Below are 21,042 nucleotides of genomic sequence, written 5' to 3' on the forward strand. Positions count from 1 at the left end.
TGTGGAAGTTCACCAAATATAAAATAAACCAGATTTATTTATGTTTGTCATGGTTTAAGAGTCACTTCAGTATTTGGTTATGGAAGGAAAAAAATTATTAATACTTTTGAAGATTTAGTGGAAATCTGCCAGATAACCACATTACAAAAAATACTAAGAACACACAAACTGTGAAAAATCATTAGTTATCAACACATTATATAATACAGTTTGCCTGAAATGGAAGTCATCTATTGAGTTGGAAAAAAATGTACAGTGATGAAACATAAACCAGATTTTCAGTATGTTTTTGATCCCACATTCATCAAATGGGGAAAGAAAAATATAATGAAATTGCTGGGAGAAATGAATTCTAAAATAAATAGAGTAATTAACAATATTAAGGAAAATAATTGTGATTTATTAGATTCCACTTATACAACCAATCCCACTTTTACTGAAATAGCCATATGTAACAACCAACAACACATTTACCTGACTCCTGTAGCTCATTTGTTCTACAAGTATAGGATAATGGTGTCCATCAATACTGGGAACCATTGGTAAACCTGTATTGTCAGAGGGACTAAGCTGTCGTCTGAGAGACACATCAGATGCATCCAGGGTGCCACATAATATAGGAAATGTTGAACGCAGTCGAACAGTTGGACTACACAGTGCAGCTAATACCGCACTTAACAACTGATCCAAATTGGCTGTAATTTCTCCAGGAGCCTATAATGAATACAATCAATTACTACTTGCATTTAACTAATGACTTAATAAATATTTATCAAGACTATATAATAAAATTTTAAATGACACAAATTTTACATCAGAAGTAATAACAACAACAACAACAACAATAATAATAATAATAATACTTTATTCTACATTGAACTATTCATTACATAAGATAAGATACTTTATTGTCACATAACATGTTTTTATATAATCATTCGATTGAGAACATTGGTGACTTGTCAGTCTTTAACCTAAGTTGTTACAGTATTTTATATACTACAGGAAATACTTAATAGATACATTGCTTATTATAATAAAAATACAACATTATATTTTAAATCTTTTTGTAACTCATCGAATCATTACCATAGCCTTCAAACACCTATATGAAAAATGGATTTACTGAATGGGATACAAACCGCCATTCAAACTATAATGCTATATATAAACATGAATATACAGTGAACATGTATACTTTGTATCTATATGGCTTCGAAAGTATACCATTTGTATTTGTATCCTTACTCCCTATTCCTATTTATAAATTCTTCTAAACTATAACATTGCTGTTTATTCATTTAGAAATTCTTACAGACTATAATAACATTTGCTTTTTAGGTATGTGCCAATGATCTCCAATGTGGATTCCCCAAATATTGACCTTATCTTATTTCTGATCTTCAGAGCCATTTATGTCTAATTTCATAGGCATGTGTGAATGATTTCCTTCAAACAGATGTGAGTTTTTCTGTTCAAAGAAAAGTATTTCATATATGAAGATGGAAGGGATTGTCATGAAGTCCAGGCTTTTGAATAGTGGTTTGCATGAATGTCTACTATTGGTTCCTGTCATTGCTGACCTTTTTTTTTTTTTTTAATTATTCTATATCTTATAAATGTTGTGAAATACGCATGGTATACAGTTTTCTTCACCGCTAAATCCATTACTTTGTGTAGTACCCTCATTGCATAAACTAAACTATTTAATCTCTTCAGTAAACTGTCCACATGGTCGGTCCATTGCAAGTTTTTATTTAAAGTTATCCCAAGAAATTTTACAGAATCAACTGTGGTCAGTTCTTTACCTGAATAATCTATTTGTGATATACATTCAGTAGTTTGTTTGGTCCTGAAGTGTATGATTTGGGTTTTTTCAAGATTTAATTTCATAGCATTATCTTTTATCCATTGTTCAAGTCATTGTAGAGTTTGTTTCGTGGTCCTTACTAATTCATCGGTGTTTTTGCAGCAGACTACAGCAGTTGAGTCATCTGCGTAAAGTATTGTATCTGTATTTACTTTGGTAGGCATGTCATTTATGTAATATAAGAACAGAAGTGGTCCTAATATCGAGCCCTGGGGCATGCCTGCTTGAATTTCTTTTCAGCTATAGCAAGTTTTCTCTCCCTTTTGGTGTATTACCACCCTTTGGTATCTGTTTTTGAGATAAGATGAAAACCATCTTATAGATTTTCCATGGAAGCCATAGGTACCCAATTTTTGGAGCAGTAGCTTATGGTTTACTGTGTCAAACGCCTTTGAGAGGTCACAAAAAATACCAGATACACTTTGTCTGTTGTCAAGGCATTTACTTACTTTAGAGATTAGTTCATTTACAGCTTGTAAAGTGTTTTGTCCCTTCCTAAACCCATATTGGTTATTGAGAATAATATTACCTTCCTTATTGTACTTTTCTAATTGATTACATACTATTCGTTCAACTATTTTAGAGAAAACTGGGAGTATAGACACTGGGTGGAAATTTACTAAATCATGTTTTCCCTTTTTGTAGATTGGACAGACTTCAGCATATTTCAGTCTGTCTGGAAAGCAGCCCTCATCAAATGATTGGTTTACTATTTTACAGAGTTGAGGTGCAATGCTGTCACTTCCTGCCTTTATGATATTTGTTGGAGTTTCATCCCAGCCCACAGATTTAAGATTTTTTAGGGATTGTATGATGTTAGCTACTTCCTGACATACATACAAATATAGCATAGGTTACAATCCTTGATACATAACATAATAACAAATTCTTCTGGATATGTCACAGAAAAATGGTTTGCTCCTATTTATATACATTTTTTTCAAAACACTTCTTATTCTAAGTTTAACAATCTAATGTGTAGAATGGATTTTGTAGAAAGAATTTCTTTTGCTGAAACTTAAGTGTCACTGTGGGAAGAGTTATGACAATACTGGGCAGTGCATTAGCTAACTTCAGTCCTGAATAATGACAACCTTTTTTCATTCAGTGCTTTTCTGTGGTTGCTGATGATAATTTTTTATTTATTTCTAGTACAGTAATCATGTAAATCAGAATATGTGTTATGGTGTGGTATTTTAACAAGCTATATAGCTTTTAGAATATATATACATTTCTTATCGCCAGCACAACAGTTCTTACATGAAGTTAAAACAAGTTGACTAACAGACCACTACATATAATTCCCAAAAATTATGATGTACCAAAATTTGCACAGATTGTTGTGTTTCCATTGTCAACAATGAAGTAAGAGTTAATGATGACTGAAAATTACCAGTACACAAGAACAAAATGCAACTAAGTCTGAAATGTTGCAAAAAGAGAATATGAATTAATTCAATTATTAAGGTTATCTATGACTTTAATGAGCAGCATGATCACACTGAAAACCCTTAACAAGCAGAAGTGTCAAGACAGGCTTCATCTCTTCCATAATAGCATACATACTAAGTTTTGAGAACCAGTATCAAGTGATGAATCTAGTTATAGACTACAGACACCTCCCATCACTCCTATAGTGACCCTGAAGACAAGAGTAAACTAATTACAACTTACAGAGACATTTAAGCTGTCATCTTCCCATGCTCTATGTGTGACTGAATGGGAAGATACTCCAATATGTGGCACAATGAGAAGCATCTTTGCCATGCACTTCACAGAATGTTACATAGTATGGATGCAGATGTAGACCAACTACACTTCTGGGGATACAGTTTAGTGGAGCCTGATATGCCAAAACAAGAGTGGAAAAATGTACTACACAGCACCATTTCTATACAGAAGAATACGAATCTGAAAAATTAAACAACTAAAATATATTTGTTTAAGAAGTTGTCTTCATGCTAACTACAAACACTGTAAGCAGTTACAATCTACATGCTTTACAATAGAAAATTTTTTAGTCTACAGTTGCATAAGGAAGGGAAGGCTTAGAGTGTTTAATAAAAGAGATAATATCTTGTAAATTAAGTAGCATACCTGATTTCACTAACACAAACAGTAGGATTTGGACATTTCATCAAAAACTTGTCTTCGCCAACAGTGACAAGATACTATGTGGAAATGTATCAGATGGAAAATTCATTTGAGAAAACTATACAGTGACAAAGAGACAAAATGGCTGTCGTGTCCTTCAGGAGGTGAAATTTCAGTACTGTCAAACACACACACACACACACACACACACACACACACACACACACACACACACACACACACACACACAATCCTAGCTTTCCGAACTTTTACGTACTCTCTCGGCAAGAAAAGAGAAATAGATTGGGGCAAGTTAAAAAGAAGCAGCAGGTTACTCAGACACAAAGATGAGAGGAACCCACCCGCTGAGAGGCTGTGGTATCGGAAATTCAATACACAGAGTCAAAAGACAAATACACAAAGAACGGAGTTGATATAGACCACAGACAGGTAGTGTACTTGGCTTTTCTCTTTTAGTATAACTGATGTTTTTGGTGACAGGAAAAGCATCTGGGCACAAAATTAAAATAAAAAACTTTCAAATAAGAGACAGTGATAGTCACTCACTGACTGACCCTGCCACAGGTAGGACAAATGCTGAATAAAAGAAAGAAAAGGTTGGTGTTCAGTCTATTAAATATCAATTTACACTGAAATTTGAGTAAAATTTTTAAGGAGAGCCTCAGAACAGAAGTAGTATAAAATTTTGGAGTACTATTATAGAGAGAAGCAAAACATAATTACATTTTACAGGAATTTTATCTTACCTTATCCATATTTGCTAACAGATCACACAGAGAAGTCCACTTCAAATAAGCTGTGGGATAAAATGCATGAAAACAAGAGACAAATGTTTGATGGCACTCCTGTAATATACTCGTTGTCATTTTCATGTAGGGAGTTGAGCCTGCAACCCAAATAAAGATATAGTTAATTTGATACATTACTATGAGATTTTAAATATTTTTAATGGGAAAACAGAGCAGCAGATAGAACTCCTAGGCACGTAAGACAACAAAATGACAAATTTGACTTCACAGCAAAATTATCGTGAATTATTGTGTAATAAATATTAGTACCACCAGAATACCCCAACATTACATGTCTGATGTTGAACACACTATATTTCTTTTTTTAGCCAGGTTTTATTTAATCCTTACAAATGAATGGCCTCTCACAGTACATATAGCAATTTTACATAAAGTTTTACTGAATTCATGCTTGATGTCATCTACGCTTAACTTAAAAATTTGCATTGTGCTTTAAAATTCCTGAGCATTTTCCTTTTAAGTAGCTGTATCAACTACTTGCAAGGTGAATCTTTTTGTTTACTTTAAACAGAAATGTTTGTTTTCATTTTTATTTCTGAATAGCTTATAACAAGTAATTTTTAAAATAATAATACTAAAGCTCCTAAATTAATTGCTGCAAGTTACAAAAAAACACCTATTCTTTACTGAATAATAATGTCTCACAATGAAAGATATGCTACACACCTTTCTGATTCCGTACTTTCCCACTTTTTCGTGGAATGTGAAAACTAGGCAAGTGATCTGATAGAATCTGCCTCAACAGTGCTCTTACATCCCCAATACATTCTGCCAAACGAACTGATTCAGTTTGAAGTTTCTTTGAACCAACTAGAATAAAATACCACATTTCATTAACAAAATAACTCAGGAACAGTATTATTGTGACATTTCAATTTGATATTAATTTTCACTACCTCTTTATTAGAGCATAAGAAATGTCAATTAGGCACTCAGTTTCCAAAATATATCACAAAGAGATCATAGTTATTTTTATACTGAATGACAGGAAACATCACATTTGTTCAAAACACAACCTTGCATGAGTCTTCCATAATTGGTTGTATGGCAGAATACAAATGGCAGGTTTGGGTAGCCATTCATTAATTTAAAAATGGTGTTTTGTGACTTTCTTACAAGAATTTAAATATCTGCAATCCTATAAAATCTGTTTCTATTGAATTTCATTTCATTTTTCTATATGTGGAAAAAAAGTTTTAATTGTAAAACAAAATTACCAAATGGTTTGAAAACAGCCAGAGAAAATTAATAGTGTGTTGACCAAAAATGCTCAAACAGCTACACAATTAGCAGATATCTACATGTTTCATTTTTTATCTACATTAATAGTAAACAAAAAAATTTTAATTTGTGTAATACCTACATGAAAACTAATCATGTACTGACTATTCATCTCTGCTTATGAGGAGGAAACATCAGCAACCATAAGAGTTTTTATGCTGTTTTTATGATTAACGTAGGGACTACCACACTTTATGTTTACTCCATCGTAAACAGTGAGAGCTCATTCTGACAGCTACTGTGAGAACTTCTGATTGTGTTTATTTTCAAACATAAAACATTTACCTTTCTGAGTAATATTCTCATCTGAAACTTTGTTGTACAGTAAAACTGTGTGTCAGACCAGTACTCAAACCTGGGACCTCTGCCTCTGGTAGATAAGTGCTCTACTAACTGAACTATCCAGTCATGATTCATGGCACACCCTCACAGCTTTACTTCTGCAGGTACCTCTTCTTCTACCTTCAAAACTTCACTGAAGATCTCTGTTCATATCTGGATGAGAGGATGAAATGGGAAAATGGCTTAGCCAAAGTTTGAATCTGCCAGGAAGTTTTCAACCATCACACACACTGCTACTGGATGAAAATTCATTATGGAAACAACCCCTAGGCTTTTGGTAAGCCATTTCTCTGCTATATCCTATCTTCCAGAAATGTTAGTCTTGCAAGATATACACGAGAATTTCTGTGAATTCCGGAAGAAAGGAGAAGAGGTACTGGCAGAAATAAAGTTATGAGGGGAGGTCGTGAGTTGTGATTTGATAGCTCCTTCGGTAGAGCAATTGCCCACAAAGGCAAAAGTCCTAGAGCTGTGGTCCAGGACACAGCTAGGAAGCTTAAAACCAGCGCACATTCTATTACAGAATGAAAATTCATTCTGGAATATTCTTATCATTCTTCAATTACTTATCCTGAATAATCTCGCCTACAAAAAAAGTAAGTGGTTCTAGCATTTACAGCAATGTATTCACACTCAGAGGGTCTAAAATGACTAGTTGTTAGCTGAAAATTTTTAATATTGGGATTGTTGATGTCTTTTAAATTCAGTTTAAAACTTTTGCTCACAATAACTGACTTACTGCTGGAAGATTCCATTTTCTTCTTCATGTGACTGTTATAATTGTAACAGTGATCTGCGAATATATTCTTTCAGTTAAAAATGCAAAAGACTTTGCTAGCATTACAATCAGAATTTTTTTAAAGGGAAAAAAGACATTTGCTCTTGAAATCTACATGGTTGCCTGCCCCATGCAAGCCTTTGGGTTTCATGTCACTATGGTGTTTTCATATGCCAATTTTGCTACTAATTATATGAAGTAGTTTCTCATTTAGTCTAATGAGCCTGAGTGAACAATGTTCTAGACATTTCCATCACAGAAAAATTTGAGGATACCACTGGCAACATAACCAATAAGTCTGTTCCATAGAAAGCTCTTTAGATTCGCCATGTTCCACAGGAGAACTGTCAGGGATATAGAAGGAGTCGGCGTACACTTTCATAAGAGAGAGGTAGCTTTAGAAACTTTATATGTACACTGAATAATAAACTGCCGTTTCATGAACAAAACAGGCATTTGTATACTCAAATTATATTGGCTACCATTTGAAGTAATTTAATAACAGCCACAGGTGAACCAGGTTGCATATTTCTGGTAGGACAGGCTCCTGTATGATGCACATTATTTCATCTACTCATACCTTCCTAAACATGGACTTTACACTGAAGCTAACCATCAGAACCCAGAACACATACCAAATGCCAGCTCCTTTCTGTATGCGGACGACACAAATATCCTGATAACGAGTAGAGGTGACACATTGCAAGATGCAGTTAATGAAACTACTCATCATTTACAATCATGGTTTGTAGCAAATAGACTACTCATAAATACTCAAAAAACTGTAAGCATGAACTTCCATACTAGACAAAATCTAACCCCCTTCAATGCAGTTATAGTTATCGGCAAAGATGACATTACGTACAAGCAGGACACCAAATTTCTTGGACTTACCATCAGTAACACACTAAATTGGAAACCACATATTGAGGCATTGTCATAAAAGCTTAGTAAAACCTGCTATCTATTACGATCATTAAAAGACACGGCCAGTGTAGATACCTTGAAGCTGGTGTACCATGCCCTGTTTGAGTCTGTCATGAGCTATGGCCTAATCTTCTGGGGAAAGAGCTCTGATTCTCTCACAATTTTCAAGTTACAAAAACAAGTAGTAAGAATAATGAAATGTAAAAAAAGAACTAAACACTGTAAACCACTATTTCAACAGTTAAAAATCCTGCCACTGCCATGCCTCTATATATTGGAACTAGCTTGTTTTACAGAACAGCACTTGGACACCCTCGACAGAAATGCAGACCGCCACATATGACACCAGAAACAATACACAGTTACAAATTATAGCCCACAACACAAAATTATATGCGAATTGGGTTAAATGTATGGGCATTTCAATATACAACAACCTCCCGACAGACATAAAAACAAACAAAAACCCAAAAATAATGAGAACTAAATTAAAGGAATTGCTACTAAATCACTGTTTCTATTCCATACATGAATTTCTTGAAACAAAATTTTAATTACTTGCAATAAGCTGTTTATTCAGTTGTAGATGTTTCTACTTAGTAAGATAATTTAATTATTGTATCTTATCTATATTCACCCCCCCATGAACCATGGACCTTGCCGTTGGTGGGGAGGCTTGCGTGCCTCAGCGATACAGATAGCCGTACCGTAGGTGCAACCACAACAGAGGGGTATCTGTTGAGAGGCCAGACAAACGTGTGGTTCCTGAAGAGGGGCAGCAGCCTTTTCAGTAGTTGCAAGGGCAACAGTCTGGATGATTGACTGATCTGGCCTTGTAACAATAACCAAAACGGCCTTGCTGTGCTGGTACTGCGAACGGCTGAAAGCAAGGGGAAACTACAGCCGTAATTTTTCCCGAGGGCATGCAGCTTTACTGTATGATTACATGATGATGGCGTCCTCTTGGGTAAAATATTCTGGAGGTAAAATAGTCCCCCATTCGGATCTCCGGGCGGGGACTACTCAAGAGGATGTCGTTATCAGGAGAAAGAAAACTGGCGTTCTAAGGATCGGAGCGTGGAATGTCAGATCCCTTAATCGGGCAGGTAGGTTAGAAAATTTAAAAAGGGAAATGGATAGGTTGACGTTAGATATAGTGGGAATTAGTGAAGTTCGGTGGCAGGAGGAACAAGACTTCTGGTCAGGTGACTACAGGGTTATAAACACAAAATCAAATAGGGGTAATGCAGGAGTAGGTTTAATAATGAATAGGAAAATAGGAATGCGGGTAAGCTACTACAAACAGCATAGTGAACGCATTATTGTGGCCAAGATAGATACGAAGCCCACACCTACTACAGTAGTACAAGTTTATATGCCAACTAGCTCTGCAGATGACGAAGAAATTGAAGAAATGTATGATGAAATAAAAGAAATTATTCAGATTGTGAAGGGAGACGAAAATTTAATAGTCATGGGTGACTGGAATTCGAGTGTAGGAAAAGGGAGAGAAGGAAACATAGTAGGTGAATATGGATTGGGGGACAGAAATGAAAGAGGAAGCCGCCTGGTCGAATTTTGCACAGAGCACAACATAATCATAACTAACACTTGGTTTAAGAATCATGAAAGAAGGTTGTATACATGGAAGAACCCTGGAGATACTAAAAGGTATCAGATAGATTATATAATGGTAAGACAGAGATTTAGGAACCAGGTTTTAAATTGTAAGACATTTCCAGGGGCAGATGTGGACTCTGACCACAATCTATTGGTTATGACCTGTAGATTAAAACTGAAGAAACTGCAAAAAGGTGGGAATTTAAGGAGATGGGACCTGGATAAACTAAAAGAACCAGAGGTTGTACAGAGATTCAGGGAGAGCATAAGGGAGCAATTGACAGGAATGGGGGAAATAAATACAGTAGAAGAAGAATGGGTAGCTTTGAGGGATGAAGTAGTGAAGGCAGCAGAGGATCAAGTAGGTAAAAAGACTAGGGCTAGTAGAAATCCTTGGGTAACAGAAGAAATATTGAATTTAATTGATGAAAGGAGAAAATATAAAAATACAGTAAGTGAAACAGGCAAAAAGGAATACAAACGTCTCAAAAATGAGATCGACAGGAAGTGCAAAATGGCTAAGCAGGGATGGCTAGAGGACAAATGTAAGGATGTAGAGGCCTATCTCACTAGGGGTAAGATAGATACCGCCTACAGGAAAATTAAAGAGACCTTTGGAGATAAGAGAACGACTTGCATGAATATCAAGAGCTCAGATGGAAACCCAGTTCTAAGCAAAGAAGGGAAAGCAGAAAGGTGGAAGGAGTATATAGAGGGTCTATACAAGGGCAATGTACTTGAGGACAATGTTATGGAAATGGAAGAGGATGTAGATGAAGATGAAATGGGAGATATGATACTGCGTGAAGAGTTTGACAGAGCACTGAAAGACCTGAGTCGAAACAAGGCCCCCGGAGTAGACAATATTCCATTGGAACTACTGACGGCCGTGGGAGAGCCAGTCCTGACAAAACTCTACCATCTGGTGAGCAAGATGTATGAAACAGGCGAAATACCCTCAGACTTCAAGAAGAATATAATAATTCCAATCCCAAAGAAAGCAGGTGTTGACAGATGTGAAAATTACCGAACTATCAGCTTAATAAGTCACAGCTGCAAAATACTAACACGAATTCTTTACAGACGAATGGAAAAACTAGTAGAAGCCAACCTCGGGGAAGATCAGTTTGGATTCCGTAGAAACACTGGAACACGTGAAGCAATACTGACCTTACGACTTATCTTAGAAGAAAGATTAAGGAAAGGCAAACCTACGTTTCTAGCATTTGTAGACTTAGAGAAAGCTTTTGACAATGTTGACTGGAATACTCTCTTTCAAATTCTAAAGGTGGCAGGGGTAAAATACAGGGAGCGAAAGGCTATTTACAATTTGTACAGAAACCAGGTGGCAGTTATAAGAGTCGAGGGTCATGAAAGGGAAGCAGTGGTTGGGAAGGGAGTAAGACAGGGTTGTAGCCTCTCCCCGATGTTGTTCAATCTGTATATTGAACAAGCAATAAAGGAAACAAAAGAAAAATTCGGAGTAGGTATTAAAATTCATGGAAAAGAAATAAAAACTTTGAGGTTCGCCGATGACATTGTAATTCTGTCAGAGACAGCAAAGGACTTGGAAGAGCAGTTGAATGGAATGGAGAGTGTCTTGAAAGGAGGATATAAGATGAACATCAACAAAAGCAAAACAAGGATAATGGAATGTAGTCTAATTAAGTCGGGTGATGCTGAGGGAATTAGATTAGGAAATGAGGCACTTAAAGTAGTAAAGGAGTTTTGCTATTTGGGGAGCAAAATAACTGATGATGGTCGAAGTAGAGAGGATATAAAATGTAGGCTGGCAATGGCAAGGAAAGCGTTTCTGAAGAAGAGAAATTTGTTAACATCCAGTATTGATTTAAGTGTCAGGAAGTCATTTCTGAAAGTATTCGTATGGAGTATAGCCATGTATGGAAGTGAAACATGGACGATAAATAGTTTGGACAAGAAGAGAATAGAAGCTTTCGAAATGTGGTGCTACAGAAGAATGCTGAAGATTAGATGGGTAGATCACATAACTAATGAGGAAGTATTGAATAGGATTGGGGAGAAGAGAAGTTTGTGGCACAACTTGACCAGAAGAAGGGATCGGTTGGTAGGACATGTTCTGAGGCATCAAGGGATCACCAATTTAGTATTGGAGGGCAGCGTGGAGGGTAAAAATCGTAGAGGGAGACCAAGAGATGAATACACTAAGCAGATTCAGAAGGATGTAGGTTGCAGTAGGTACTGGGAGATGAAAAAGCTTGCACAGGATAGAGTAGCATGGGGAGCTGCATCAAACCAGTCTCAGGACTGAAGACCACAACAACAACAACAACATCTATATTCTGTCTGTATCTCATATAGGCCTATGTATTCTGCTATGTGAACTTTGTACCACAATATTTTAATTACTTGTAATAAGCTGTATATTCACTGCTAGATATTTCTACTTAGTAAGATAATTTAATTATTGTTTGTTACTCCTATTCTGTCTGTATCTCTTATATGTATTCTGCTATGTGCAGTACGCACCACTGTCATCTCTCATCACACACCTCCTTCTTTATATTTTGTCTATATATCCTGTATGTCTTCTGCTATGTGAGTTATGTACCACTACTGTCATCTCTCATTATATACCATATTAACATACTTTTCAAATTGACTTGTCCTATATCATGATGTGCTTTGCTGTACAAATTGTATGATCTACAGGACCAATAATAAATCAAATCAAATCAAAATCAGGTTTACAGGTAAAATTCACTCTCCCTTCACATGTTCTACAGGATGTATTGAGTTCTTCATGTAACGATCCATTTGACCAACTGAAGATTACAGCTTGCAGGCCTCACTGACTAGCAAGAAACTGTCACTGCAACTCTAAATACCATTCATCAAACTGCCAATCATTGCTAACATTAAATGAGACAGTAAGAAACAGCATTTACAACACTTTTGCCATGGAAAAAATTATGACATGAGTCCAGCCCAGTAGTGGGGTCATGATGAAATATAAATGGACTCTCATAACACTGTACAGCAATTTCTAGAAGGAGGTCCTGCAACATTGGGCAAAATATCAGTTTTATCCATTTAATAATAGTTATTTCACACCATGATTGACTCTACATCCAGAAACTTTATCTTATCTCAAGTGTGCACTGGCAGAAAACCACCACAGTGAGTCTAATATGACATTCAAGCATTTACATAAGCATAAAGAAGTCAAAACTATATCAAACTATAACAGAAATAAATCAGCAATGTTTTGATTATTACAGAATTTCAATACCAATTTCTCCAATGTTCATTAAAATTTGGGGTGTCTAACCTTGATTTGGGTATATCTCATTTGTATATGTACGCAGAAGTCTAAGTGTTGCCCTGCTGATATACATGAGCTTTTCTAAATCCAGCATGGCTGCTAGGTGTCCTGATGTCGTGCCATTCAAATGAGTGATGTCCATGACAGCAGCTTTGAAAGTATTCCAGCTCCACTGTAGAAGAGCCAGGAGTGACTGGAAGCATTCCTGCAACAAAGAAGATTAGGTGAAAAAAACCCTCATGCACAGGAAGAAAACAAGCCTCATGTAAACAAATTAGTGTATAAGTTCTTGTAAGTATTCTAGAAAATATTTAAAAACAATTATTTAAATTCACAATTTACATTAATAAGTATTGCCTCACTCATGGAGTTTACTCACCCTTGACACGGAATGAGAGAATTCTCTACTCAGTATATATACAGGTTCTGACTGGTCCAGCTGGCGGTTTGGTGCTTGATTTTCAGGTGTAACAATACGGTACAGGAGCTGTGGAATCTGCCCTGCATTAACATCTGTTCCATTGTTTGATTTTTTTGATGATTTAAAGTAAAAAACTACCCTAGAGGAGAAACACTTATGGTAATTTAGACAACCAACCACAGAAAGTAATTAAAAACATGTAATTTCATTTGCATATAGACTACAGCGCCAGTGATAACACTGATTTTGAAACTTACTGGTCTTCTGTTGTTACCATCCCTTGTCCGCTTGAACCACAGTCACTTGATGGTCCACTCACTCGTGCCCAAGCTACATACCACCTATTAGCCTGAATAAACAATAAAATCATTACTGTAGTTGGTAATTTTTAATACTAAAAATTTACTGACAGGACATGACTTATTTGCTTGTATGTAAAACGAGGAATAACCTGCAAGGGAATGGGTTCTTCAAAGAGCATGGGATACTTCTGACGTGGACCGCATTCATAAGGAACTTCCTCTGTCTCAGCTAACATCTCTCCATCAATTTCCTGCTCACCTCCATCAACACCAATGTCAAATAACTGAAACAAGTAAGAACACTTCACTTGCAGAAATGAATTGGAAGTAATTTGCGTTAAGAAATAAAATGGTACATCAGTTTCATTACGGTATTTTTTAGTAAGACTGAAAGTGCCATAATATACTCAACAAACTTCAGCGAGGAATGAGGAAATGCCTACATAAGTAAACAGTACTGATTACTTCACCAATTGAGCCCCAAAACCAACTTTGTAGCGCCTCAGTGACCTTCATTAAAGTTCAGGTATCATGACAACAGCCATTGTATGGTTACAAATAAAAAGTTCATACATTTCTTTTATCTACACCACAAACCATTTCAAGATTTTTCTTTTATGCCTTGAGCAAAGCACAATTTCTTGATTTTCTCTGTGTACCCCTACCTGTTTTGGTGATGTTACACCATCATCAGTGGGTTCTCTTTCCTCTACAGTAAAATGTAAGTAAATGTTGACTGAAAATTTATGGGTAAACAGAGGAAACCAACAAACTGTGTTTTCCTCAAGGTGGAAACATAAAAAAAAATAGTTTCATAATCAATCAAACATGGACACAGACATGGAGCTTTCAGATGAAAATTACCAGGAAATGAAGATAGTAACTTTTAGGGCAGTAACCAACCATCTCCACAGTCTATGATGACCTCTCCCATTTTGTACATGTTCACATTCTCAGTAACATTGAAGTACATAAAATCACAAATGATGGGTACCACAGTACTGGCATATGTTTTAACTATCTGACTTCACAAAGAATAGTATATCTTATTAGCAGCAATCTTTAGCACGGAGCATGGATTAGCAAAGTTATTGTAATGGACTTAACAGTGCATCATAAGGTAGAATATAACAATTTGCTCAAGTAAATAGTCTTCAAAATGAAATGATGATGAATCACAGATAGAAAAACATTCTATTTATACAGGCAGTAGCAGACAAAATCACATACTACAGTTTTTAGAATCCAGCAAAAGAGAGAAAAAGGTTGGAGGAAATGAGACTAATTATGGAATAAATAGATCACCCACAGATCAAACAAGGGAATTGTCCAATCCAACATGTTTAAACCCACCCTGGAATTTTGTATGCAGGAAGAACACATCGAAAAATTGCAATTTCAAAATTTCTGCTGTTAGGACACACTGCAAGTACTTAAAAAAATGTGAAAGGTACTCAATTTTGCACATGCAGCACCTCTTATAACAGCAGCTTGTATAGCCCTTCCTGTCTAGTGCACAACTCGGCAAATGAGCCAAAGCAGTCTTTACAAGACAGCATAGTGTAACATAAAAGTCCATGGTGCACACTTGCAGATCTTAAACACCTACACCATACCAAAAAAGCCAAGTATCATAAATTTTTTGAATAACTTGCAGGTCATATTGACAGCTAAGCTGTTTCAGATGAAATGCTTCAAAAGCTGACTGGCAGATGAGAAAAAAAGAATCAAGAATGTGTTTGATGTAGCATTACAGATGACCTCCATCAATTGCGACTTTAATTTGTGGAAATCAAATATTTCTTATAGATATATCATTTTCCAACAATTTCTGTACCATAGTTCTTATGATAGCTTTTGAGTAATGTATATTTTATTAACAATGGAACAGTTTCTTGTTTATTCTCTAAAGTTGTCACAAAAATGTGAAGTGTAAACAGAATAATGAAAATTAACATTTTCCTTAATCCAGGCACATCTGATAAAAGAAAAATTAATGCATTCGGGCACTTCACAGTAATTACTAATTTTATTTAGATGGATTGGGGATGGATGCCGTTGTTCTGCATATTGCACTGTGTACCAAGCATACTTGATCAAATTTGGTAAACAGGTTGACAAAAACTGATTATGCACAAATGACGGAAGTTTAAGAATAGTAAGAATACCATTCTGATGATAAACTTGAAATTACAGAGAGCCATCAAATAATACATTACCAGCAACTTTCCAAAAATTGTTTTTTAGTGTTGAAAACATATTTATTGAGAGGTTCAATTATATTAGATTTTCTGGTTAGGATCAAAATTATATCAATAGCCATTTTGTTGTTTTACTCAAATATGGAGGTGTTGTTAGGCCCAAGCCAAATGTTCAACAAAAGTAACAAATTATTTGATGTGCAACTGGTACAAAGACATTACAAATTAAATGGCTAAAATTATGCTTTCCCATTTATGCCAATTTTGATGTGTCAGTTACAAGATTTCTGTAACAAATCAGGCCTTCCTTTTTATTTGTGGGCTTAATTTGCCTTGAGGTTCCTGACAATAGATTGAAAGCAACAGAAACAGTAATCCACTCATATGTATCACTGACATTAGTGTATACGAAAGTGCCATAGCATTAATTGGTTGCACAACCGACTCTCTTTTATCCACCCTGCAATGATACAGCATGCAGTTCTTTCCTGAAATTTGATTGATCAGCTTTACTTCAAACCAGCTATGAATTTCTCTATGTTACTGTCAATTAAATTCATCTCCTCCACACATTGATCTGAAGGAAACTTCATAATTTTAAAATTCCTATTCTGTATGACTTCTCAACTCTGCTTAAACAGATCAAAGAAGCTTGGAAACCAACAATTTTCATCTCACTTGCAATATGAAGAGCATGATCTCATTGATCCTCCTTGGTAACAGTTCATTATCTCTCATGCAAAATTTTAAATCATCTGAATAGCTTTTCTTTCACATTTTCACAAGTTTAATTTTGGTGCATATTTCTAACTTTGTGTCAGTCTTTCTTCGGTTTATATGCTTCACAAACTCCCTCCTTTGTTTAACCAGAAATTCACAGCCTATGATTTGTCATTGAAAGCTATTACTGTACCTGTTTCCTTCAGGTTCGGAATGTATTCTTGTTCCAGATTCTTACTGGAACAACAATTATCATTCAAAACACAATTCATGGAACTGTCAGAATTATTACTGATCTCTTTTTAAGTTTCCGCAGTTTCTAATGAAAGCTACACACCACATGAATCAATGTCCACAAAATTAACTAACACATGACACATGTAAGTACCACTTTCTTCATATTTCATTTTTACAAGACTGAAAGCGTTAACTGGATTCCACATTACTGTGAAACTCTGGAACCTGTACAGACAAATGCTATTAGCAGACATAAATAAAAAAAAGTACAATGAATATTAATCCAGTTTTATCTCCATTCTTAATACTTACCAAAATTCACTTTACAGTTACAATTGTGCAGTGTTATCTGTTTACTAATGTGCTGTCAATTAAATATATGTGCCTGCTGTGTTACATTTGTGCAGCATGCCACAACACCAGAAGGGGTGTACATTTTGCCAGCTGCCTGATGGGCTACGAATTAGGCAATTTTCAAAATTTCTTTAAAAATATTTATGGTACATTTTAGCAGCTAGAATTTTGACAGTACATTTCTTTATCCTTCCATATAAAATATGCAGGTTTCGACATGTCAGATAGGACCATTTCCTTGCGAGAATTCAGTTCACACTCATAATGAGTCCTAGGCAACTTACACATTTAATAACCAATTTTCTTCACTCCCTCAAACTTCCTTTCCTCTTTTTTTCAGATAAATGAATATTTGGTTCCCAAGGTAAACAGTTATGCAATTTTTTTCCCTTGTACCTTTGTCTGCTGCTGCCAAATCTTTTTTAAATATGTACTAGAACAAAACTGTATGACACATTCCTATTCTCAACATCCTAAGTTATAACTGTGCAGTTTGTAATCTTTAAATACAACACACCAAGTAATTGTATATAACTTTTACAATGCAGATAAGCATGGTAAATTCAGTGCACACATGCTAAGAGTCAATGGAAGAAAAATTACAACTTTTATAAATACATTTAAAAAATGCAACAAAGGACTGCATCCAATGCATTCCATGCAAGAGACACAAACAAATCACAAGTAAATTTGTCAATGAGATTAAAATTTATCACCTTTCAGTTCATTTTTAAATTTGTCTGTTATGATTTGTTATAGTGCACATTTACATACACCTAAATCTCGTAAGTTATTCGCTTTTCTGTCAATGTGACTAATCATTTAAATTTATTAGTCATCTAAATATATTTCTCCATGTTACACTCTGATACTATCTATATTCTGTTTCTGGCAACATTGTCTCAATGCTTGGCCACTAAGTTCTTCACATTTTTGCAAATACTATATAAGTGTTTTCATTTAAGTTATATGCTAAAACAGTTTCTGCTCAACAGAGAATGAATTTGGCGTTTCACTATTTGAACCAGTGGAAAAATGGCAGGCTGGAGCTCTTCAGACAACTGCTTGTTTAGTGATAATAATCGTAATTAATCTGACAGTGTTGTTTAAATGCATATTGACATTCACAGGATAAAGTTTACTAAAAACTAAAATAGAACTTGGCTGTAAGGAAAACTCTAACACACTTCAGGGTTACTAATCTTCATAGTACACAGTTTTGTTGTGAATAAATGCTGTCTTATTTTCAGAGACTGAAATTCATACTGATGAAACAAAATTAGCTACTCTTCAGTAGTAAGATGATCAGTATTTCATCAATATTATTAATGTGTTCTCAAACATGAACCACTTTTATTTTTTGAGGTCTAGTTCTGCAAACAACATATCCATGCTCCCAGTTTCTCATATCATCATCATTTCTTTCTTCATAACTGAACTGTCTCTCACAATCTACCATGTTTCAGTTTTTTCTGTACACGAACTATTTTTCTCCCTTTTTAATATATTAAACACTTCACCTCCCGAAAAAATTTTTTCTTCTCAACATTCTGAATATGTAAAAACTGCTATCCTTCCAGCACAGTTTCAAATGATCAGTTATTCTATTATTATTCTCTCTAATCACTTTCATTTATTTTATTTTATTTTTTATACTCTCCTTTGTTCCACAGAAGTAATTATAGCAAGTACCACATCCCAAGCTGGCTGAAGTGGCCGTGCAGTTAAAGGCGCTGCAGTCTGGAACCGCAGGACCACTACGGTCGCAGGTTCGAATCCTGCCTCAGGCATGGATGTTTGTGATGTCCTTAGGTTAGTTAGGTTTAACTAGTTCTAAGTTCTAGGGGACTAATGACCTCAGCAGTTGAGTCCCATAGTGCTCAGAGCCATTTGAACCACATCCCATGTCTATGCTGGTACCGGCCAATCCTTGCTTTAACTCAGTTGCAACAAATTTTTAAATGAGCTGAAACAATTCCCCATGAAATTTGGTCTCTGTAACAATGTGGCATGCAAGATGATAAATGTTATTGAAACTTACCTTAATCTTTCCTGTATACTCTCCTCGACCACCAAAAAGTCCATAGCCACCAAGAAGGATGTCAGTGTCTGCCATGAACCGAATAGCTTCAATCGAATGCCCGGAGTAGCCCCATCCACCACCATGGCCTGAAATTTGTAGAATAATACCTTATTCTTCAATGACTGTTTGTTTCAATCAAACAATAAACACAATGTATAAATTATGCATAAATAGAGCTTTATAAAAATTGAAGACTTGAAATAAAGAAGACAAGTTCTGTAATAAGGAATTTTGAGGTTTTGTATGAAATAGGATCTACATAACAAGCCCAGTAATGTATAAAAGGCACAAACTGTATGAATGAAAATGTAGTGCCAAATGCAATCGACAGATGGTATGCATTTTAACAACCACTGTTGTTAACATATGACAGGCTTTATGTTTTGCATGCTTACTCCTTAGTGCTAGATAAAATGGTGGAGGCTGCAGATGTTTAGCTCTCCAGCACAGGAGGTAAGTCTCATTACTGACTGCTAACCTGCACCATAACTGGACAGACTGTTTATTCTTGAGCTACCAAATGTATTGTTCCAGAAGATGTAAGGACATAATACAGCAATCATAATAAATAAAGCCATTTATCATCAGTAATATGAATGCGTCTGACTGCTTAGATTTCAAGAAAGCAGCAGATTGTAATATAAACACAGCAAATCTAAACATATCCAAAACACAATGACTATGGTTGGACAAACATAAGCCCCATGTAGTTAAGACCAGGAGAAACTTAAATGAAACTGAGGCTCGGGAAGGTACCCTTATTTTGAGAAAACGTGTACAAGTACATGACATCAAGAAAAGCAACTATCTGCCCTTGATGATACAACCACAGCTGCAAAGAAAAGAAGAAAGATTTGAAGTGGTGCAGTACCTCAAAAATAATGACCACATCCAGTTTTAGAAAAGCAGAATGAACTTTTACTAACTTGTTGTTGAGTAATGAACAATGGCACTTAGAGCTTCTCATTGTATTTGCACTTTCAGTATTCTTTTTGCACTATTACAATACAATGTTTGTAATTTCTTTTGGAAACCAGATTCATATTACACTCAGCTTTCAAATAAAACACATTAATAGTGGGATTACGACCATAAATTACCTAATATATTTAAAACACAATTTTCTCAAATTCATGACTTTGACACTTAAAGTCTTTTTTTATTTAAAGTCTTCAATTGCAGAAACACTCAATTTTGAATAAACTTAGCAGAAAAAAGTTCCTTTCTCTATGCAGATTTCATTTTAACAGCTATACAGAAAAGGAGAAAAAGGGGAGAACAATGCTTTTCCATAATTGCAATAATAAGTTGAACTCCCAGTTTTAGACTATGGCTATTTGGTGATGTCACACACTTTCTAGTGTCAGGAATATATTTTTTCCCGAAACTGTTTGCAATACTTTGGAGTTCTTTATATGTAATTTGTGACTCATACACAAGTTTCATGTATACATGTTGACAGATGCAGATCGGCCATCTGGTGGTTCATCTGCTAGTCATTGATCCTGGAGAACTGACAAATCCAGAGATCTAACAATGAAACTCCAGGTAGGAATATCAACAATGCAGAAAAGACAGATTGCTACTTACTGTAAAGAACATGTCTTCTTTACAGTAAGTAGCAAGCTTTCTTTTCCACACTGTTGAAATGAATATATCTCTACTGAATGGAAAAAAG

At 35.4% G+C, this 21,042-nt stretch overlaps 1 protein-coding gene across 1 annotated transcript in view; it reads right to left on the minus strand.

Moving 5' to 3' along the window:
- LOC124795864 (E3 ubiquitin-protein ligase MYCBP2-like) overlaps positions 1 to 21,042 on the minus strand; it is a 91,091-nt gene that overhangs the window by 37,319 nt on the left and 32,730 nt on the right. Inside the window, exons 5-12 of the mRNA XM_047259946.1 lie at positions 19,323 to 19,450; positions 13,919 to 14,053; positions 13,725 to 13,816; positions 13,426 to 13,606; positions 13,053 to 13,251; positions 5,461 to 5,604; positions 4,732 to 4,871; positions 475 to 714 (exon numbers count right to left, since the gene is read on the minus strand). Coding sequence (XP_047115902.1) covers positions 475 to 714; positions 4,732 to 4,871; positions 5,461 to 5,604; positions 13,053 to 13,251; positions 13,426 to 13,606; positions 13,725 to 13,816; positions 13,919 to 14,053; positions 19,323 to 19,450 — 1,259 coding nt within the window. The remainder of the gene's footprint in view (positions 1 to 474; positions 715 to 4,731; positions 4,872 to 5,460; positions 5,605 to 13,052; positions 13,252 to 13,425; positions 13,607 to 13,724; positions 13,817 to 13,918; positions 14,054 to 19,322; positions 19,451 to 21,042) is intronic.

Source organism: Schistocerca piceifrons, chromosome 4 (assembly GCF_021461385.2).
Source record: "Schistocerca piceifrons isolate TAMUIC-IGC-003096 chromosome 4, iqSchPice1.1, whole genome shotgun sequence".
NCBI classification, from domain to species: domain Eukaryota; kingdom Metazoa; phylum Arthropoda; class Insecta; order Orthoptera; family Acrididae; genus Schistocerca; species Schistocerca piceifrons.